This window comes from Manduca sexta, chromosome 23 (genome assembly GCF_014839805.1).
Source record: "Manduca sexta isolate Smith_Timp_Sample1 chromosome 23, JHU_Msex_v1.0, whole genome shotgun sequence".
In the NCBI taxonomy this organism is placed as follows: domain Eukaryota; kingdom Metazoa; phylum Arthropoda; class Insecta; order Lepidoptera; family Sphingidae; genus Manduca; species Manduca sexta.
Window position 1 is genome coordinate 11,484,664 of NC_051137.1, and position 23,919 is coordinate 11,508,582.

General features: G+C 34.4%; 2 protein-coding genes across 4 annotated transcripts; both read right to left on the minus strand.

Moving 5' to 3' along the window:
• Positions 1–912: 912 nt before the first annotated feature.
• Positions 913–16,423, minus strand: LOC115456315. Its single transcript, XM_030185331.2, is given in 7 exon segments — positions 913–1,169; positions 3,888–3,988; positions 3,991–4,087; positions 4,379–4,570; positions 5,023–5,173; positions 15,948–16,057; positions 16,156–16,423. Coding segments are annotated over 7 exon segments (774 nt in total). The 5' UTR covers positions 16,222–16,423; the 3' UTR covers positions 913–1,112.
• A 587-nt stretch (positions 16,424–17,010) lies between these two features.
• On the minus strand, positions 17,011–23,852 carry LOC115456301 (sodium- and chloride-dependent glycine transporter 1). Of its 3 annotated transcripts, none has more exons than XM_030185314.2 (12): positions 23,505–23,852; positions 23,303–23,434; positions 23,074–23,228; positions 21,612–21,691; positions 21,103–21,235; positions 20,847–20,981; positions 20,669–20,772; positions 20,361–20,598; positions 19,973–20,101; positions 18,291–18,485; positions 17,674–17,802; positions 17,011–17,158 (listed from the first exon to the last, which is right to left on the minus strand). In XM_030185314.2, the coding sequence occupies exons 1-12, from the start codon at positions 23,626–23,628 to the stop codon at positions 17,030–17,032; spliced, it is 1,683 nt and encodes a 560-aa protein (XP_030041174.2). In that variant the 5' UTR covers positions 23,629–23,852; the 3' UTR covers positions 17,011–17,029. The 3 variants fall into 3 exon arrangements, with proteins under 3 accessions (XP_030041174.2, XP_030041175.2, XP_030041176.2); XM_030185315.2 differs by having other exon boundaries at positions 21,612–21,679; positions 23,505–23,776; XM_030185316.2 differs by lacking the exon at positions 20,847–20,981 and having other exon boundaries at positions 17,023–17,158.
• Between the last annotated feature and the right edge of the window lie 67 nt (positions 23,853–23,919).

The window sequence follows — 23,919 nt, forward strand, 5'->3', positions numbered from 1 at the left end:
AATTAAAAAAAGGGCCTAGCTAACGACTGTTTTACTAAACGAGCCCGATCTTAGTTTTGAATCGTTTCCGAAAATAAACCATCAAATTAAGTAATTAAAAAAAACACTTCGTTCCGATTGTTTTATTTTTGCGATGAATTGAAAAAAGCGATTGGGATCGTTTAATCAAAATGGCGGTAAGCAGATAAATATACTTATAAAAAATCCGTTCCCGATATTTGATAACGCCTGAAGAGTACTAGGAACAAGCAATAAAAGTGAATTGGTTTATCAGTCTATAATCGGTTTACGGAGAAATTACTGAAAGCAATTGTCTGAGTGTACACTGCTATTATTCGTAAGTACACACACTAGACTCGTAAACTCAAAGATTACGACATCAGGTAGCAGTCAAGAGTGTATTAAAACATGTTATAAAGTTGAAATAATTACATTATCAAAGTTCTTAGTAATAAGTCGGATATCCCTAAGAACATAGAACAATAATATAAAATAATATAAATCGTTACTGAATACAAACAAGTTACTTTTCCTTACAAATAAGTTTGTGAAAGTTAAATAATGCAAACGAAGCTGAAGCTGTAGTAAAGATGCCTTTTTGCAATCGTTAATGCTAATAGACAACACAATAATGTATTGGAATGACATCCTAATTTCTAACGATAAGTCAAACACTAGGAAAACATTAGAATTAATAAAGTTTATAAGGCATCTTGGGTACGCCCCTGTGCGGATTTAAAGGAAATTTAACGCACAGATATATCAGAATACTATATAACTATAATGAAGAAAAGTAACATAAGATTTTTATACCTTGGAAAAAGATTTTCGCGCAGACACAGCTGCGAGCGCTGCATAAATACGAGTACTGTAATTTAGAAATGTATATAAATACAGCAAATAAAACGAAAATTAAATATTTAACATTTATTACACAATATAAAACACATTGTTACTTACTTTCACTACTTTAAGGGACTATACGATGTTTTTCTTTTAAAATATATATATGCGGTGTAAATGGACACATAGAAGGCACTCAACTCAACCATCAAAATAAATTACACGTTTACGTAGTTATATTTGCAAATGTTTGAAAGATTATAAATAAATCATATACGTTTCGTTCCAATGATCTTGTCAGCAAGGGCATAAAGTTCTTCCACCGTCTGAAAAAAAACGGAGCATTGTAAAATGTATTGAAAATAAAATATGTCGAGTTTTTTATGGATTTTCAGTTTTTGTTTAGCGTTTCATGGGAATAAATTTTATCAGGAAAACGACAATTTTATTGACGTACAAAGCAGTCTATAAGTCTTTATAGAAACTGTATTACATGTTGTTTACACTTAAAACGATTTCAGAATTCAAATACTTAGCGCTAATCGCGTTCTGAATTATTTAAACTATCGACTCTACATAACCTTTAAAGCCAGGATTTTTTAAATCTTTTTAACTCTGTGTGACATTTTAAATTTGTTTTATAGGAAGCTTTGCTTGCAGCTGCAAATAAAATTCGCGTGTTCTAAAACCCTATATGAGGACGACGACCTTTGTCGCTAGGTTGGCAAAGTCACATAGTGCGACGCGCTCTTTGCAACGAACATTATGGGGTTAGTGGACTATGAAAACAGAGGGTAATTCAACTTACGAAAACCTTTTCGATAGTTTTATGATTTGCTGATAAAAAATCTAAAATTTTATTACAGAGTCGGTTTTATTATCATTTGAAATCTGTCGAACTTAAAAAATCGAGTACGGGTATAAAATATAGTCTAATATATGCAACTAACTGCAAGAGATAGATACTAGTTAGAATGAGCACCATTATTAATTAAAAACTAGACATACTAAAGATAAGACTTGAGAGTTAAGAGGTTAGGATGAGTGGAGCATCGTCTATTTACTATACAAACTAGCGTGATTAATGTCTGGTTCGAAACTAGGTGTAGCCGGTTGAAAACTAATGACGTGACTATTTTAGATGTGAGCTTTGGCTCGTTTGTCTAGAGTAGACTAAGAAATGGCGCTCAGAATAACACTCAATACACAGTATCATAAGAATAGGAGTACATTTATTTAATAACTCACATTACAGAAGTCAAATATTTAAACTTAATTTTGTTGTGTTTCTATAATGCGAAAGTTCTACATTTTCGCCTAAGTTTAGACATTTACTTCGGTAACAGTCAAAGAGTGATGCTTGAGCTTATGCCTAAGTAATATATTATAAATATTCGAATTTTTCGATTGAAAATAATAATAGAATTTAAGATATACCTGTGTATTAGAAATACGAACTGAAAGCGTGCAACAAGAATATTTTCCAGGGAAAAATTATAGCTCGAATTGTGTACAGTGATGTCCGTGGTTTAAAGAACCTTAGTCATATAATTTAAGAGAATATTAATTGTAAATGTTATGAAAATCCTTGATTAAAAGCTATCTAGAAATATTAATTAATTATTTTTATAATGAATTGCATTACACCAAACGCCACGTCTATTAAGCTGGGAGAAACTAAACAATATAACTATCTAGTATTATATTTTGAAAAACTTGCGTGGTGCATCTACCACTAAATTAAAATATACAAAAGAAATAGTGGACATAGGACAATACTATTATAAAATTGGTTAATATTACTTATTATCGTACTAATACTGTTTGTGAAGTTGCTTGGGTGTTATGTTCATTAGAAATAATTGCAGAAACAACTGAACGGATTTGAATGAAATTTGGCACGCAGAGACTATGTCCTTAATAACACATAGGCGGTTTAAATCCAAGACTTTTATTTTTGCGGATCTTATCCGCAGGCCGATCCACGAGCAACGCCTAATCATGTTAAAACTAATCGATTTCCAGTTACCGACATGTTCCGTATGATTTGTCACATGCACGAGTCTAAAGTACCTTCATTCGTGTTATCACAAATGCACTTTGGGTCATACAAAGCTAGTATCAGTCCGGTTAAATCTAGTTTGACACGAGCCATGTCTGTTGCTATATTAATGAGCATCTAACGTTTAGCATTGTTGCTTTAGAAAGGTGACGATAGTGCTATCTCGACCTAATGACATAGTTATCAGTAGAATTCAACTGGATAATTCTAGTCTGATTCACGGTAATCACTTCGTAAATCTGTAAGGGTAGTAGTAATACGCAGTAGGATGGGCTGAAGATAGACAAAGTCGTACATACGGTGTTAAAACACGCTATAGTGGCCCACGTAAGTGTGTCACGTTCCGGGATCACCCTGAGTATAACCGGTTCCTATAGGCCGGCATAATTGTGTTGACTGCCGGGGGGTAGTCATCTCTCGTCAGTCGACAGTCTATTGGACCCCACTCCACTTACCATCAGGTGCAGTGGGTCACTTAGGCGTGTACGTACAAAAAAAATAGTCGGCTTCAAACCGATATTGTGAAGTTCTTTTTCGTATTATTAAGTTCTTAGTGAGATTTGAAACGTTGCGGTGTTTGTGTTTTATGTTAACACTGAACAGATAAGTAGGTATACATGCAATTAATGGAGTTGTCAAATCTAAGACATTTGTTTAAAATTCGTATCGTTCCTTTATCATTACTTCACTTTGTATTTCCGAAAATTTTAAATTTACGCCTAATGTTATTTGTGGCTTTTGGGGTGATTCAGAGTCAAGTATCGAATATTATGTTTTACACTAACACGATTTAATGTGCATGTGAAAATTGATGTGTAGATATTATTTACTCTACAACTTTGAAAAAATAGCATTTCGAGCTTCATTCTTCTGTTTCGCATTTCTATGTTATGGATGATTTCAAAGAAGCATTGTGTCTGTTTTCTGTCTAGACTAGCAAAGCGTTACTATTTATTCTAACGAATTGCAGATTGATATTTACCGTGAGACTTTTCAGGGTTTTCACATCATTAGTTTCATATTTGAGTATAGCAAATTGTTCGTCTGTGAATCGGACGCCTTTTTCGATGTCAATCTGTTTTGTTCTTCCAATTCTGCGCGACATTTAGCGAAAAGTTGGTCAGCGGTCAGTTGTTCCCCCACCTGCTGTTCCTCTTCAGACTCCGCTTCTTCATCCATGGACTGGAAATAGTGAAAATGCAATTTAGTCTCCAACCTGGTATTATTTTTAGTAGGAAGAAAATTAGTCGTGCGGAACAAAAATGATTAAGTATACAAATTACTTGTCTTTTGGGAACATAATACAAATACATCATAGCACTGCACTGCTTATTCTAGGTATAGAGTCAATCAAACCCATCATACTTTTTACTGTTTTCATTGTGCTATTAATAACAGAATGCAAATATAGTTTGAGCGGTGGTATCAACGTAGACGGACCCTTATATGTGTGAGACCTACGGCCATACATACCTGGTCAAACTTCTGCGATGCCTTAAGTTTCCTGTAGTATGCATCAGCTCGTTTCTTGGACGCTTTTGCGACCTCTCGATTAACCATTCGCCAGAAGACGAAAACTGGATGATTGAACAGTTCTGGCGGACACTCCTTTAGAGGCGTTTTTCCCACTAAAATAAGTCGCTTCAGTCTTTCCATCTCATCGAGCTGTGGGAGAATATATAAATTACTGTAGGTTGAAAAGATTAAAACTCCGCTGTACTTAGCAATCTGAGTATATTATTAATGGGCGTAATTGCTTTAGATATTAATTATAAATGGGTGTATTGGCTAAAGAATTATTATTATATTTAATTATGACTCAAATTATAGAAATTAATGATTTTTATATTATTTAATAAAGAAACGATACAGACTAAGCAATCGCAATGTGCTTTATAAACATACACAATGCGAGTAAAAGTTGTAGACTCAAAGACCGAAGTCATTAAAATGTAATAAATTACATGATGAGCACTGTAAGTAGTCATAGTAAAGGAAGATGGAGTGCTAAATAATGGGGTTGATGAGTTTTAATGAAGTTTAAGTCGTGCATTTAAATATTAAATTTGTTATACAAGGCTAAATCTATTATAAGCAAATTGTGTCATTGTACTCACGACCCGTGAAGAGATCCTTTTATTTAGGTTTTCTTCGTTGACTGCTCGTATGCGTTCTTCTAGTTCGGTCATATAGGTCTTGTCTGTTAGGCGTACCAGATTGGAGCCCATGTGCTTCTCCAATCTGGCGCGAACATGCGGGTGCGCGAAGCTGTTGACGAAAAAAATTTATCAAAAATCTGCCGTGTGTTTTCGTATTTTCAATGGCTTCTAGAATGGATCTTTTTGTTACAGTTATTATGTTTCATTAAACTATTTAAAAATTGTAAGCCTATAGAGTTTATTAATGGATTGTTAACGGATTACATTATAATATCATTTCATCAAATAATACGCACTTATGCTTCGTTTAAAATTTCAAAGTTCGTATCTTTTAGATATTCGAAGCGAAGGTAATCTTGTTGATTGAAAAACATTGGGAAAGAATAAAGCGTCTATATTTGTGTTATTTCCATTTACTTTGCTCGTTCGCGGTATTAAAACATTGTTGATTTATTTGAAGTTTGTTTCTTTTGCATTGTATTTGTTTATAAAAAGTACTATATCATCGGAAACTTGTAGAGTGGTACACGAACAAGTGCTACAGTTTAAGTACGCTTTCTAGTAAATGGGAATATAATGATCGTTATTATGTTACGATTGTTTTACGTAAACTACTTCGTTTTTTTTTCACGAAACAGGAAATGTTTTGGGTTTAATGTTTGTATAGCATACTGTTTTTTAAACAAAATTATGAGATATTTTTACGAGTAGATGAGATGCATTTTAGGACTTACCACTGCCGCGATGAGGCGTTCGATCGCTTTTCCGAATACGTTTTGAAACCGATTGTTGGCGGAGCTGTGAGACACAGCGACACAGTCTAGACGGCAGGCTGTCGTCGTAAAGTTTTACTAGTTTTGACGCTCGGCACTCCGTGTCATAGTTGAGACCTTTATCGCGGCGTACGATGGGCCTGGCACGGTATGGCACGACTCCCCTCGACACCACATGTAGGTACAAATTTCGTGTGAGGAAGCCTTCACACGCGATGTGTATATTAAAATAATAAGGCTTAATATTTTAGTAGAATAGCAATACTCAGTTGCACCTAATTTCATGAATCTAATTTACTTAAAGGCTTATTTTAGTTTTAAAAATGTTCTATTTTTTATTTTTAGTAAGTATACATTTGTATTGCAAATAATTTGTAAACGAGCATCCTGCTGAAGCAGCTGAGAGCACTCACAGTGGCGCCGCACGGCTTAATCGAATTGTGGGGCGTTGAGAGCTATTATATAACGCTGGTTGTAACATCGCTCCCGATAACCTTCTAGCTAAATGAAATAAATATATAAATAACTACGTACTACTAGAATAGATGTAAAGCAACACTTCTAATATTGTTAATAATCGTATTATTTTGGTTTACAATAATGTATGTTATGTGCCTATTTTTTAAAACTTGTTAAGTGAACCATAGCATAGGACGATTGAGATCTGTATCTTTAACATAGCGTTTTTAACTCTATAGGTTAATGTTTTGTGGATTTCGCAAGCTACAAGATTTGGCAAAAATTATCGAAGAAAGCTGCAAATCGTTGGGATGAACCACTAGCGCGTTTTTCACCACACGTGTGGCGGTAATATAGTCATATAAAAAGTATATCAGGCAATCAACCACGAGTCAATTGAATATTTGGCTTTGTTACCTACACTCTTATGGAAGAAAAATCTTTGCCTCAATGAAAAAAAAATATTAATAATGATTTTTCACCATTCCATCGTGTACGGTCCTTTATCTATCGTGACTGTTCAAAATTCTACGAATGTTCTACATGACACAGGTATCAGTGAGTTATCGCTATTGTGTGCATTGAATTGCATACTTTTACAAAAAAATAACATACAATCAAATTCTGTTGAACTTATTTAAAAAGTCCCTTTACAATACCGTCCATTAGTTCGCAGTGTCGAGTCTAAACGAATCACGATATTCTGAAACTTTATACAAAACAGGGGGCGCGAAGCAAAGCTCGTAAAAGGGGAGTGAATGTAATAAAAGTGTAGATAATGACTGTTGTTAGTGAGCTTTATAACTTCATAGAGATGTCGGCGTTTTGAATTGAAATCGAACATCGAGTCGCTTCCTTATTTGCTGTTAAGGCGATACCTCAAGGTCCATTTTCATACATTTTGTTTCGGCTTTAATCTGGGTAACTAAACAAGTATTGGCAAGTAAAGAATTTAAATTCACGTCTAGTTAGTGATTAGTTCTCGCAGTTGAAAGAAAAATGTAAAAATAATTAATAATCATGGATATTTCGGCCTTTAAAATTTAATATGACGAAATTTTAAAGGCCGAAATATCCATGATTATTAATTATTTTTACATTTTTCTTTCAACTGCGAGAACTAATCACTAACTAGACGTGAATTTAAATTCTTTACTTGCCAATACTTGTTTAGTTACCCAGATTAAAGCCGAAACAAAATGTATGAAAATGGACCTTGAGCTACCACCTTAATGTAAATATATTAAAAAACTGAAAATCTTTATGTTTTTATTTTAACACTATAAGGAAATACCTTTACCGAAATAGTATTTCTTTGGTTCGATATAACTTTTGTCTATTGCTCGTCATACAAATTACCATTTGGCTTTCTAGCTATCCTCTAGCTTCCGACCTTCTGATAAATTAAACTTGCTTTGAAATAGCTTAGTAAACATACCTAAGTGAATCAGAATATCATGCTAGCTTTTTTTAAACGCATACACTTTATTGGACTTAAGAACGTTCCTTTCTGCCAGGCCTACGCCTTTATAAAAAAAATGAACCTTTTGATCCTCATACTTTTTTCAATTATTGTAATATTTAGAAATAAATCAACTGTAAAACGATTGACTGCGGGTTCGATTTATACTAAATTAACCATAACAAGAACTAACATAACACAGAAGCAAGTATAACAACAGTGTTTAACTTTACCACCGTTATTTTTTTACATTTATAATTTTTCTTAGCTCTATGGCAAATGGTTAAATTGCTAGGACACGCTTTTATATTTTTGGTAAATACGTTTCTAGGCTATAGTGAAAAAACAAAACTCGCGGAACATGATATGGCCACTAAAACAATAGCATACCGATAACGCTTTCTGGAACACAATAATTCTTTAAGGGTATCTTAAACATAAAATAAAATTTATTTTAGTGCTTATTGTTTTTGATTCAATAGGTAGGTATACTTGCCTAATATTGTAATGAACAGAAATTGTTGACGTAGAGAAAGATATAAATCTGTCGCACTTAGAATTTATTCGTCGACTATCAGCATCAGATACCGTCTAGGGTTACGATACTTAAAATCGAAATATTAAGACAAAATGGTTTTTCTAGAAATAACAGTAGTTTCTATGTTAGGATTACAATAGGTATCCATACATGAGATTATTTATAAAACACTTCAATTCACTTCACTTCACTTCAGAACAATAATATTATCTTAGCTATCTTACTAATATTATAAATGCGAAAGTCTGTATAAATGTTTGTATGTTTGTTAGAAGTAAACGTAGAAACGGCTGAGCAAATTTGGATGAAATTCGGTACACGAGTAGATGATGTTCCCCGTTTCCCCGAATCTAATTAAATTAATAGCAGAGAGAGATAGGTTACGGAAAATATTTAAAATATACCGCAATAATAGGGACAAACTTGAGCTAGAATTAAGCAATAAACGTGTTAAGTCATTAACACTGTCTTGCTATTCAAATTATATAAATTGCATGGAAAACACACTTAAAAGGAATCCTAAAAAAATTTGGGCTTTCGCAAAACATCAGAGGGGAGGATCATCTAATCTGCCTGGAGAAATGTTTTTAGACAACAAAATTACCTGCAATAGAGAAGAGATTTGTAACCTTTTTGCTAGGCATTTCTCCTCGATTTACTCTCCGCGAGATGATGACCAGTTCATTCATTTGGACGATCGCTATCCACAGTTCTCCCTTAGCAATATACACATTACTGAACGAGATGTTGATAAAGTTTTAAAGTCCGTGAATCCAAATAAAGGCGCTGGCCCAGATGGGATTCCCCGTTTTTATTAATCACACAAAGAAGTATTTAACTCTGCCATTGAAAATATTATTCGAAAAATCTTTGCAATATGCGGTATTTCCCAATAGGTGGAAGGACACAAACGTTGTTCCCATCCATAAAAAAAGGTGACAAATCTAATATTAAGAACTATCGACCTATATCCATTTTAAGTGTGTTCTCTAAGCTTTTTGAAAAAGTAGTGTATCCTCTGCTAGCAAAACACCTTTCCAATGTGATTTCTCCCCATCAGCATGGATTTTGTTCACGCAAATCTACAGTGACAAATCTTCTAGACTATGTCTCTGATCTAGCACTTAATCTAGACAATAAAACTGATATTGACTCAATATATACTGACTTTAGCAGCGCGTTTGACACAGTCAATCATGACTTACTACTGTCTAAACTCCAACAATATGGGATCCATGGAAACCTTTTGACTTGGGTTAAGTCATATCTGTATAACAGAGTTCAAAGAGTTACTGCCCAGGGCTTTAAATCGTTTGCCTTTTTCCCGACCTCTGGTGTACCCCAAGGTTCTCACCTAGGACCAATATTTTTCCTTGCATTTATAAATGATATTACCGATCAAATAAAATTTAGCAGATACTCTTTATATGCTGATGACTTGAAATTGTACAAAACTATAAAAACAATCGACGACGCCAAATTATTACAAAAAGATCTTAATTCTATTACTGAATGGTGTACTTTGAACAAAATGACTTTAAATGCCAAAAAATGTACTCACATTAAATTCTCTAGAAAAATAAAACACACTATAATGACATATTACACAGTCAATGGTGAAACCTTGGAACAATCCAAAACAGTACGCGATCTCGGAGTGCACATAGACAACAAACTTAATTTTATTAATCATATCGACAAAGTCATTCTATCCACTTGGAAGATGGTCGGTTTTATGAAACGCATTTGTAGCGACTTAAAAAATCCCCAATGTATACTAATTCTATACAAAGCTCTAGTACGAAGTAATTTAGAATATGCGTCCCCCATTTGGAACCCGAGTTGCAAAATTCACAGTGACAGAATTGAACGAATACAACGCAACTTCACCCGCTTTCTTGCTTTTAAAGACCGTAACTGTCCTTATCGGGCAGACTACTTCACTCGTATGTCTCATTTCAAATTAGACTCTCTGGAAAAGAGGCGCAAAATTATTGACTTAAAAACTTTACATAAACTTATTCATGGCAAAGCAGTGACTCCTGAGACTCTAATGAAAATAAATCTGAGGGTACCTAGGGTAATTCCCAGACAACCTATTGTGAAAATCTTTAGCCCGTATATCTGCCACAGCAACATAGGCAAAAATGCTCCACCTAACAGACTCATGTTCACATATAATGAGATATCCTCGGCTGGTGATGTTGACATTTTTCTTGACACCGATACCGCTAAGTTTGCAAAAAAATGCGTAAGAATTCTAAGTAGTTAATTAAATTCTTTGTTTCTTGATCACCTCTCGTATTCATACTATTTTGTTTTATTGTTATAACATAATGTTGTATACACTAACAGGCGACTCACACGGAAGTATAACATTTTAACCAATATTTGTACCAGTGCATAGTGATAAGCCAATGTGTATCTTTTTTAATAAATAAATAAATAAATAAATGTTCTGGATTAATACATAGGCTACATCTTATCTCGGTAATTTACTCCCATGGCATTGATGGATTTGTTTTAAATAAATGGCGCTGGCGTGTTTTAGGGATTTTTGTAGCGGGGAAAGTTTTTAGCGCGGACGAAACTGTGAGCGATTTGTCGCAAATAAAAAATAATTTACAACGTCTGGACATATTAGATACCCATACAAATTGGTATAGTAACACTAGGTCGCGACGGGATAAACAATAGACGCGGCACTCGCCAACAATGTCGGCGATGTTTACATAGATCCAGAATTACATATGACGATACATTTGCCAACACGTCACTGCTTGCTTGACGTCAGCTATTCCGATTTTACCTACGCTTGTAAATTTAATTGTCTTATTCTATGGAGCTACTATGTCGTAATTTTTGTTTCTTTTTATTAGAGTTCCGTATTCAAGAAACTCTTGCTGTGTCGCCGAGACTGGGAGTCAGTTTTTCTTCTTGAAAAATGTATTATCTTTTTGTTCCGTGAAGAGGTCTTCGTTAGTGACTCATATTTATTAGGACAATTCTCATCCCATATTTACTTCATCACTGTCTGCCATGTATTTTTACATTACCCACAAAACTAATTCTCATTTGATTACCTATAGTCCTATTAGTTCTTTTTACGGTAAATATTTTTGAACGGCGTGCAGGTGATTCTCTTGATTTGAACTCCTCTGTCACCAAGGAAGTGGTAGGAGCGCCAGATGGAAACCTGGTCACCGTTTCCAGCCTTATGGAGTTTCGCCGTTTGGATTTTTTTTGTTATAAGTACCGCATCCTGCAAGTCGTGAGAAGTAGGTAATAGGGTCTACCGGAGAGACGCGGGTACTTCAGCTGGGAACGTGGACGTGCCTCAGTACGTGAGAATTTCTTTTATATTTTGTACGAAATTCAGGATTAAAGATACCACCTTGTGGCTAGGCGGTACCGATAAACCGTTTTCTACATAAAACAAAACAACAAACAAATAAAATTCTAAGTGTGATAAATTAGATAATATGTTAATAATTTCAACGCTTTACTGATAATGATTCCCAGGATATTAAAAGCTGCTGATGATTCATTCGCATTGAGAAGTCAAATTCCTAAAATAATTATGAGAAGTCATCAATATTTCATGCGAATTGCCAAGCACGTGTAAAAGAAAACTCGAATGTTTGTGACTCACTCGTTAAACGGATTATTTTTCTCATCTTATTTTAGCTTTAGGTCTATACATTACCTACTGCCTCTGGTAAATATAAAAAATTACATTACATTCCTACATATTATAAAACAATGTTCTCCGCCGCGTCTGTTTGTTTGTTTGAACGCGATAAACTTAAAAATCGCCGAACGGATTTCAATGAAATTTGGTTTGGACATAGTTTGAGACATTGGGAAGGACTAGACTACTTTTATTCCGAAAAAACTCTGACACAGGTGAAGCTGCGAGCAATTTTACAATAAAAAGGAATGTAAATATTTAAATAATCTCACTTACAATAAAAAAGTTTGTGAAGATATTTGGAGGTTTGTTTCAGAATAAGAACCATTTCATAGTTCATAATATTAATTTTCTTTTCAACTACAAGATCAACGAGATAGTTTATGTGTAAAATGCCGGCAGAAATCAAACGAATACACCCAGACAGTCCGTCGGCATCTACGTAATTCTCAACCGATTCGTTGTTAACGGTCCTCGTCTAATTAATGGACTTTAATTACCCCCGTAGTGTACAAGAGTATGCAGATTGGTTTAATGAATTGAGCATCGACTACTCAGCACTCTGAAGCTATCAGCTATAAAATACGAAGACGTTTTATTATAAAGCCTTAAAAACGTCACAGTCATTGAAACATTTTGGAATCTATGTACTCAACACATTTACTGTTTCTCATATTAGATATTAATGTGTTTATGTGTAAGTAAAAAAGTGGTGTTTTAGTGGCGTTTTTATTATGTGTTATATTTTAGTAACAAGATTTTAGTTATACAAAGGTCCAGTACATATTTTTTATTAAAAAAAAGTTGAATGATATGGCTTCTGCTGGTGGTAGGTCTCTGGTATGCAAGTGCTTATTTGGATGGATACGACCGCAATGTTTATTTCTACCGCCAAGCAGTATTGTACATACACTGTTTATTCCAGTTTAAAGAACATTGTAGCCAGCAAAATTACTGGGCAGTGGGCATTATGAGAATTAACATTTTACATCTCAGGGTGACAATGATGTGCTACGTAGTACTTTGTAATTCTAAGTCCTCTATGATGTTGATACTGTTAATGGGAGTCGTATTACTAGTAGTATGCTAGTCAGTAAAAAAATAGAGCTGAGCAGAAGAACCACACGAAGATTTTAATGCCTAAGTTTAGTATGATAATAAACGTTAAATGTTTTTTCATAATCATTTGCGTTCTTATGTACCATTGAGCATATGAAAATAATGTTTTTAATATTAAAATAATAGAGAAATATGGATTAATGAGTAAACACCGTAATGTTTATCAGGAACTTTTTAGGCCGGTATACTATAAATTATTCTAAGACAGAAGCAATAAAATAAAAGCGGCGATGTAAAATATAGTGAGAAACTCTATGTTACTACCGGGAGATTGACGTTCATCGTACATTTCAGTAATAAAATGTATATTTTTCCAGAGTGTTTTGTATGTTTTTTTTAAAACAAAATGTGTTTCGATAAGTACGATATGATTTTAACAAGTAAAACCAGAATAACTACTAAAGATTTTGTGTAAACATATGATTTCTTTAATTGGTCTCCATCTTGTAAAGTTATTCACAGCGCGTCGCGGGGTAAGGCAAACAAAAGTATAAATATTACTAACAATTATTGTAAACCCTCTAAATAAAATGAATAAGTTAAAATATTTTTCTATCGAATTATTGCTCAAGTGGTCTTTTTGTTCGTTTAATGACAAGTTATGAAACAATACAAAATTACTAAACTCATAAAATGTGAGTCTAGAAGTGTTTACTTGTTATTTCGCGCACGCAACAATTCAAAACTAATTTAATTAGCAGACTGCATTTTCTCCTTAGTAAACGATTGTTGTTATAGTGGGCGGAGTTGTTACAGTGCAGACGGAGAGATCGCTTTGTAATTTAGGCAGTTAGTTCTGTCTGGATTCTGGAATGCGTGAGAACAAGCAGCAAGTACTGATATCGGTTACACCGTGAAATTAAACATAATATTTATATTGAGCATCTAACTAGTCGTTTGAATGACGCAGACTTAGTAATTTCAAACTCGAACTCGAATGTTTATTAATACCAATTTCTACTTGAACAAAGGCTTATTCTAACTGACTTTAACTTGGTAAACATTTATAAATTATTGAATTATTTTACTAAATTATTACAGTGTAAATCAATTGATTCCATCAATATGTTTACGGCTATCATTCCAGTCAATCGGGGTCAAGAATCGAATTTGTAATTTATTCGTACTCACAATAGTTTGTTAATATTGCTTGATGGCCAAACTTCAAAGTGTGTTTACAACTATAACACGAGTTCCGTACACAGAAGTTACACAAAAGATCAAAGTCTTAAATGGAATGAGTCTCATTAAACTGCTGTAAAAATAAGCACCTGCACGATGACGCTCTTCTGGAGCCGCTGTCGAGGGGCACAGCATAGTCGTCGATATCGGCAGCTGATCGTCGGCGGCCACGGTCAGCGAGGAGTTCTATAGTCGTCCAGAACGAACCTTCGGACGCGTTTGAAGAAGATCGTTGCATGTTTTACAGTTTTACGAGTGTGCGTTGACGATGCAAGTTTCTGCCGAGGTGGCTCAAGGTGCAATGACTGCCACCATTATTGTGAACCACCCTCGGCTCGACCGCGCCGCACGTGTTCCACACGCGATCATTAATCTTTACTCGACACCTATCATGAACAATTTGCCGCGCTTTTTCAGCAGTCTATCGACACTTATATTTGTTAATTGTGTTTATTTGTTCCTTCGCGGCATTATTTGTAATTGTTGTTTGAAGTACAAAGTTTCACCGCCTACTGAGTTTCGCTGAAGGTTAGCGATTCTTGAAGACTTTTATAAAAATATAAAGCTTAGGGTACAACGATTCTAACACTTCGTGACGGTATGAGAACTTTGAAAATGACAATAGACACATAAAATATTTTACGAGTCTTTGAGGAACCTAATTTACGATGTGAAGTAAAACTGAGGAGGATAGGTATTAGGGACGTGCTAGAGCTTTAGGATAAATACGATAAGTAAGGGGTGTGGATAACTGGCTTAAATGTGACAACACACCGCTTTGCTGGTTCATCCTGAGGTGACCCGGATAGCGCCAACGTCGCCGGTCGCGACCGGGTCAGCCGGATGTTGTGCCGACCTTCGCACACTAAATTACGTGCATTTTTCACTGGATTCTTTTATAACTATTCCAATAATATCCTTGGTTTATTTGGGGAAATCCAATCCGTATCTGTCTGTCAGATTTACTAATTTTTTTCTATTAACACAATTTGCTTGTTTTAGTGATACAAAAGTTTTTTAAAATGTGAAAATATTTAGATGCTGGTTAAAAGTTAATACAGATACCGCCGAATCCATTTAAATAAAATTTGATACACATCGAGGACAATGTCCTGGATTGAAAGGTCCTTCACGTAGGCGGAACCACGAGCGAAACTAGAAGATACAATAAGGTTCAAATTGTAGCTCAAAAACCGGGCAATAAATGTACATTACATTGAATATGAAACGATTTTACTCCTTATATGTGAATACAGACGTTATGGTAATTTAATAGCGGATGGTCACGAGATCACATACTAAAACAACATTTGACATGACTTTTACATTTATTGCGCCATTTGAAAGTTTTTGATGATTCTCCTTAATATTTTTTACGCATCAATGTTATGTTGGGTTTTTAATATAACGGCAGAAACAGAATGGCTGAGTTAAAATGAAGATTGTAGCTACATGGCAGTTAAACTAAATTTTCTTCAGTAGAATCCAATACGTGAAAACGCAATGACTTTTCTGCAAAATAAAACTAGTTCCATGAATGCTATTGTAATTACGGATTTAACGACTACCACATCAAGTCTCGTACATTACGATTGCTCTGAGACTAAGAACTAAGAAATTGAGTCAATATTCAGAATCTTGGTTTTCATAAATACTTACGCATATTGTATGATTTTGGCTTGCCACCAGCGTGGTAGATTAGGCAACTGAAATCTTTTCATTTTCTTGCGGCCCATTTCGCCTTCGCCGGTCTCATCTTCACCTTCCACCTAAGTGTTATAAGTTTTGGTTTTATGCCAATTTAGTCTTTTATAGTTATAATTAAATGGCCTAAGAAAATACCATGCATCTTTTAAATATTACTTACATTAATTTTAACTCTTTTATCTTTATCATCTTGGTTTTTTCCACCACCTTTACCAGATTCACCCATATTTATGTATCAAAATTGTAATGAGAAAAAAAAAACTTAAAAATTACTGATAATTTGGATTTTTATTATATCTACATTAAAAGTTTAAAACATTTTTTGAAATTAATTGAGAATAAAACACTGTAATTTAGAATAGACCCGAACGAAATAAGTAAGAAATTTTGACTGATTCCGCCATATTTGATTATCTCTATCAAGTGTTTTTTTTGTGACAATTCTAAACTGCCATAACGAAAATAAATCAAAGGAGGCTTTATAGTTTTAACCAAAACATTGAGATGCTTATTGGGTTTGAGAGTGTTTATTACATTCATATAGATAAGTTGTGGATAGTTGTTTCATAAGTATTCTTGTATGATTAAATGCTAAAATAAATAAATAAAGAATTTATTTAGTGAACTTATCGTCTTCTAATATAAATAAATGAAACTTGGCACACACGATAGACTGCGTCCTGGAATAACACATACTAGGCTAATGATTTCTTAGGTTCACGCGAATGTTAGACATTGAAATTAAAGCATTTTGCGAGATAATGAAAATGATAATATTAAAACAAATAAAATCCGAAAATAGTTTTATTTTAACATACGAGGCTACTTTTGTCCTAGAAAAGAAAACAACCGGTATTTGTTTATACAGGAATGGTCTTTAGTACAAACGGAGCCGCAAGCTACATCTAGTATGCTATAATTTACGGCAAGCAAAGAATGAGTATTCAATACTATTTTAAATTTCAGTGAAGTTAATAAGGCAATTTACATATTTATATAAATAAAATGCAGTTAATATTTATTATTCTTTAATATTAATACTTGTCTAAATCATTCAACGGAAAAATATCAGCTTTCTGTTTTTTAAGCAACTCCCATTCCCTTCTTTTTTCTGGCTCCGATGGACCCCAATCGTTGCTAGGACGGCAGCTAGCACGTATTCGCTGAAAATACAATTTGACCCTTATATTTTCAACAACAATTGTAAGTGTCTCTTGACCTTTTATAAAATAAAATGAAATTCTTATAGCAATAGTTCTAAGTTTCTCGTTAAAATCTCTACAGTTATAAAGTTGTAAACGGTTTGAACCGCGATGACACGACACGCTGTTAACAATTTATTATTATGACCTAATTTTAAATTAACAATTCTCTTACTATCACTTTACACATTTGAAATGACCACGGATAATTCAATCAACAAACAATTTATATATTTTCCCATAGAGTGTTTATTTATTATTTAAAAGTGAAACCTATCCCTTGCATATTTATATGCCCTACAGCTATAGGACGGAGTGCTTTGAAGGACTGCACTCATTCTTCTGGTAACGAAGGTTTTAATTGGCAGTCATCATCAAATCCCGCACTATCATGACTTACCTGCTCGTTGTCTACTTTTTGTTGTAAAAATAGACCAGCCTAAGTCAATAGCAAAACCCCTTCAAAATATATTTACCTCCAACAGACTTCCTTCTGCCCGTAGTAAAACTTTAGCTGCGTAAATCGGTATGCAGACAACGGAAACGAGAGTAATGAACCAGCCGGCTAAACTCGACACTTCCAAAAGACTATACAGTGTGATCACCTGAAACGTAATTAAATGTATTAGTCACGCATAATTTATTATCAATTGAAAGATGCTTTAAGTACTGATAATTATAATCTATTTATAAATATTAAACCATATAGATTCACAAAAGTCACGATGCGTTATCATTTAAGACTAAAAATCATTTGCATTGCCATTAAAATCATGATTTTACTGAATTGGTTGATATTGATTCAGATCTAATGATTTCTTATGTTTACGCGAATGTTAGACATTGTAATTAAACTAATTTTCGGATTCTATCGCGGTGTTAGTATTTACTAACACCGCGATAGAATCCGAAAATTAGTTTAATTTCAGATCTAATGGTTATTATCTAATGAATTCATGATAGAGCTGCATAAAATATTGTATGAAAAATTTAAAACGGTAAATACATTAATATTATCTGTGGACGACGCGATAGAGGGACAGAGTCGAACAACGACAAAAGATCCTTAACGTACATATAATAAAAAACTCACCAATAATATGAAAAGAATAACATATCTCCACAATACCATCCAGATTCGTCTCAAAGGTCGGCCGGTCATGAACAGTACGTCGAAACTGAAGTTTTCGTATGTGTAGACAGCTGCTATGATCTCCAACGCGCATACTAGCGGCACACAAAGTATGGCTACATGGGAGTCTAGTAATCCAATCACATGTAGCCCTCCCTGTGGGAACAATTTGAGAGGAATGTAGTGTTAGGTAAACTGTAATGTTAGGTCTGGAGTCCGTCATTAGTTAGGTAACGTTTACAAGTTTAAAGAATTAATTAATTAGGAAGTAAATTTAGCAGCTAAAATAACAGGAAGCTTGATATGATGATTGGTAACACTATTTCTTTGGAATTACTGTCTTATACGATTATATTGTAATATCTAGGGCAGTTTAGTTGGTAAAGGGATTCATCTAGAGTTAAGTCGTCGTCCAAAGTAAATCTTTTAATGTGTGGAAGAAACTGTTTACAATGATACCTAATCTCGCCATCCCTTGGATTTCGTATGTCTATTATATATTGTTGTATGCAGATTTCACTGTTAGTATTACGCTGTGTGTTGCCTGTAACATACTATATGTAGTCTAATATGTTAGCTGATACTATAAAATAGGGTTAACATTATAACAATTTCAAAGATTTGACGATAATACTTACATGGAATGGGCTGCTAATTACTACTTATTTACATGAAATAACAAAGTCTATGTACATTTTTTTCATAGAAATATTTGCAAACACTTAATTGTCACAAACAGTATATATAAATAACTATATCTTTAAGCATCTAATATAAATTCTTCACTATTGGCAGAACTAGCTATGAAATTATTGATGAAGGAAATACAAAGCAGATGAGCAAGTTGTATTTGCAAACTGTATAGGTACTCTGCCTTAAATAAGTTTGTGGCTCAATATCGGATACATTGTTGCAATTGCATTACGCCTCAGTTGTAGGCAGAGTTGCAAATAATGCATGTACACATTTCGCCGAGATTCTTTCCCGTGATATTATAGGGAACGAACCTATAGCCATATTGGGTACAAAATTAAAATAAGTAAGTTTATATAAGTAGGCGATCGCGTTATTGATTCAATTATGTAGGGTGAGTTGGTGTTATCAAAATTAATGAGACATGCATGTTGAACTTTCAAACGCTCGAGTCACGCGAATACGTAATTCAATTGTAACTTCATCGATACATTGTTGCAATTGCTTTGACACTGTAGTACTAAAGTTCATAATATAAAAAATATGTCTTGTCTTAATGATCTTTGAGGTTTTTGTTATACGTGTACGGCGGAATGATCCCACTGCAACTGATGCTAAATGGAGTGGGGCCATCAGAATGTCGACTGAGTAGACCCCGCGGTAGTCGACACAGTAATGCCGGCCTGTTGGAACCGGATATACAGAGGCATAGTATTTGTTGCTAAAGAGAACGAAGTGACATGAGGCTTAACATCAAACATCGCAGTACGAGGAAGGCAATTTAACGCTATGCTTTATAATCCAAAAACTTGGACGGTGCTGCAACTACTAGTTGTAGTAACAAGCGAGTGACACGCTCGTCTCAGTCATAAAAAACAACAGCAAACACGTACAGATAAATGGAAATCTTATAACTTTTTAGTAAGTATATATTTTTTACTATTACTCACCTCAGTATTGCAGATAATAGAAAAACTAAAAAGAACGACGCAGGTGATGAAAGCTATTATTCGTTTACGTGATTTGAATCTAGGAAACTCATCCAATAATCCAGCGATTATAGCTTCGATAGTGACGAACTGAAACATTCTTAGAATTTATTATCTAAGTTAAAATATGTTAAGATAGTTAAAGTGTTTAAATATTGATTGTCTTTAGATTATACATAATAAATAATTGGTAATTTACTTTTTAAAAACTTTCATTTACATACAAATTTGCACTGAAGCAAGTATATTATCATTGTATATAATATTGAAAGGTTTACCTTATGTAATGATGTAGATAGAAAGAATAAGTAAAACTAATATAAAAGGAAAACAAACTTAATTTTCTTACCATAGTATCTATTCCAAGGAAAAACAGCATTACAAAGAATGTGATTGCCCACAAATTAGGAGCTGGCATCATCGTCACCGTAGCCGGGTACGTAACAAATGCTAACCCAGGACCAGCGGTCGCCACTTGGCTAACTGGCACATTAGTACGTTCAGCAGCAAATCCTAGCACTGAGAATACAACAAAACCCGCCCAGATGCTTGTTGCACTATTCACTATTGGAATAATCATGGATGACCTAAAAATAGGTATTAATGAGTCTAACAATAGATTATTTAATTTGTAATACTCTAATAATACTGACTAACCGCAAGTTGTTGTAGTGAAATTTGTTGAAACTGGACATGCTGACGAGACCACCCCAGCCCGGACCAAGAGAGAAAAAGATTTGTGTTGCTGCATCTGCCCATACCTTAATAATATAAAGTTATTTTTCATTGGCAATTAATCAACCTATTAAAACAAAATATATGTCTTATTTCTTACTTTCGGTTTAGCTAGCTGTGCCCAATCGGGAAAAATATAAAACATGATCCCCTTCCAAGCGCCAGGGAGGGTTATCCCTCGTACGAATAAAACGGACAAGACCACATAAGGAAACAATACGGTGAAGTATACGATCTGCGAATTATAAATACATAACAACTAAGAAAGTTCTTGGAAAAAGTGTATTATTAAGTCAATGACGAAAAGGCACAATGCCAAGTGGTGTCAATTAGTACAAAATAAACACGAGTGTTACCTTTCCGACGCTCTTGACCCCGTTACAGATGCACAGATACACAAGAATCCAACAAATCAGGTTGCACCAGAACACTGGAGCAACTATACTTCCGATATGGTTGATATTCGGGGAGACTTGCAAGAGGTGTCGGCTGTAAGAATTCACATCAACATAATATTATTTAGAGTGAATGAATATGATAGTATTTTATACTTTTCGTTTTTTTAGTGGCATCCGCGTGAAAGGTCTTCACCGAAATAAAAATCCATTTTGTTCTTTCCCGAATAATGAGTAGCCTAAATTGCGAATTTTTACAAAATCACTTTACTGGTTCCTTTCTTTACATCTAACAAACATTTAAATATCTAAACAAACACAAATCCAAACATGTTAAAAATCTTTCAGTTTTTTATTATTAGTAGGATAGTTATTTTGAGTGAAATGTATTAATACGTTTAAAAATAAATTTGTTATATGAGCGTCTTCCCGGAAGTGAAAGAGACAGGACAGCTATTATAAACACTTACTGGAAGTATTCGTCTTCCGGCGTAGTGATAGATCCGTTTGATGTGAAAAAACTCGAGTTTCCTGTTATCTGAAATGGATACTGCGTGTACCAATATATCTACTTAGTCTGGCCATAAATACTGTTACACTTAATTATAAAAAAATATTACATTTGAATTTCGAATCTGTCATTTTTATACGATTGTTCATTGTGTTTTCTCATTTTGGCGCCAATACATTGTAAAATATTTTGCGATATTAAAATGGTGTGGGGTGATAAAGAGAACCGAATCGCTGTGATAGCATTACACAAAGTAGGTATGGAGCCAAATGCAATTTTTAAAACTCTCCATACACTTGGTATTAGTAAAATGTTTGTGTACCGGGCTATTAATAGGTACAATGAGACCTCCTCTGTTTGTGACAGAAAAGATCTGGCCGTCCACGTAGTGTTCGTACGAAAAAGGTGGTCAAAGCAGTAAGGGAAAGAATTCGAAGAAATCCTGTCCGAAAGCAAAAGATTTTATCTCGGGAAATGAAGATAGCACCTAGAACCATGTCGCGTATTTTAAAAGATGACTTAGGACTTGCAGCCTATAAGAGACGCACTGGCCATTTCTTAACTGATAATTTAAAGAAGAATAGGGTGGTAAAATCGAAACAACTACTGAAGCGGTACGCAAAGGGAGGTCACAGAAAAATTTTGTTTACGGATGAGAAAATTTTTACAATTGAGCAACATTTTAACAAACAAAATGACCGTATTTATGCTCAAAGCTCTAAGGAAGCTTCCCAATTAGTCGACAGAGTGCAACGTGGACATTATCCGACTTCAGTGATGGTTTGGTGGGGTGTTAGCTATGAAGGAGTGACTGAGCCATATTTTTGTGAAAAAGGTATCAAAACATCGGCACAAGTGTATCAAGATACCATTCTTGAGAAGGTAGTTAAGCCCCTTAACATCACCATGTTCAATAACCAAGTATGGTCCTTCCAGCAAGACTCGGCGCCGGGTCATAAAGCTCGGTCCACGCAGTCTTGGTTGGAATCGAACGTTTCGGACTTCATCAGAGCTGAAGACTGGCCGTCGTCTAGTCCCGATCTTAATCCGCTGGATTATGATTTGTGGTCAGTTTTAGAGAGTACAGCTTGCTCTAAACGCCATGATAATTTGGAGTCCCTAAAACAATCTATACGATTGGCAGTGAAGAATTTTCCCATGGAAAGAGTGCGTGCTTCTATTGATAACTGGCCTCATCGTTTAAAGGACTGTATTGCAGCCAATGGAGACCACTTCGAATAAGCTTTTTATATTTTTAATTGTTTTATATTTATGTATTAAACTGACACACTGTAAAAGTAATAAATGTTATTTGCAGTTAACAATTTTCTTTTTTCTTTATTACAATATTTATGGCAAGACTAGGTATATTATGTGTGGATTATAAATTGTATTAATCCTTGAGAGTAAATTTAGCTTACTTCGGTGCAGTTCACAGTGTTCCAGGAATTGCCACAACTTTGCCAAGGTAATGGTGAACTCATCGAATGATATATGTAAAGTATTGGATATGACATAATCGCCGAGAAGTATATCGAAGCTATTACATTTAGAACTATAACGGCGTATCCTGCACCTGTAAACAATGACGAATTGGAAAAAAAATGTGTTTTATTAGAAATCAATAGTACTTTATTAATAAGAGAATACCTTTGAATAAAGGGTTAATATTGAAGACCGATATGCAACCAGCGCTAGCGAATTGTCCAAGCGTTGTTTCCAGATAGACAAGAGGTATGCCGCATATGATTAACGTAAGGAAATACGGAATCAAAAATGCTCCTGAAAATAAAAGAAGTACTAATGACATATTATAATTTTTAAATGGAGCATTGAAAGTAAATTGCCTCACCTCCTCCATTCCGATAACACAAATAGGGAAACCGCCATAGGTTTCCGATGCCAACGGCGTATCCCAAACATGATAGCAAATATTCTAGCTGACTTCCCCATCGGTCTTGCGTAGCACCAGACATTGTACAACGTTTGTGATATTTACACAATGTTTGTAACTTCACACGATATACACTACACAATATAACTCAATCATTCTTGTGTCGTAAAAGTTTTTATCCTCGGTACATTCTCACTGGTTTATATTTACCGCAGGGGGTCCGTGCGACGTGGGCTTAAGTAGTGTAAACGTTTTACAATAGAATAATGGACCACTGTATATGGCACTGACAGTTTTATAAATTGAGTTACATACCACAGTTTTGGCTTCAGAAAATAATTCTTGTTCGTATACCTACGTTAGAGTTTAAGTT

Bases quoted from the DNA above. Each gene is read 5' to 3' on its own strand.
- LOC115456301 (XM_030185314.2), bottom strand. From the start codon at position 23,628: ATGTCTGGTGCTACGCAAGACCGATGGGGAAGTCAGCTAGAATATTTG. The intron at 23,435-23,504 runs GTGAGGCAATTT...TTTTATTTTCAG, and splicing joins GTGTTATCGGAATGGAGGAG to GAGCATTTTTGATTCCGTAT. The intron at 20,599-20,668 runs GTTAGTCAGTAT...ACCTATTTTTAG, and splicing joins TTTCACTACAACAACTTGCG to GTCATCCATGATTATTCCAA.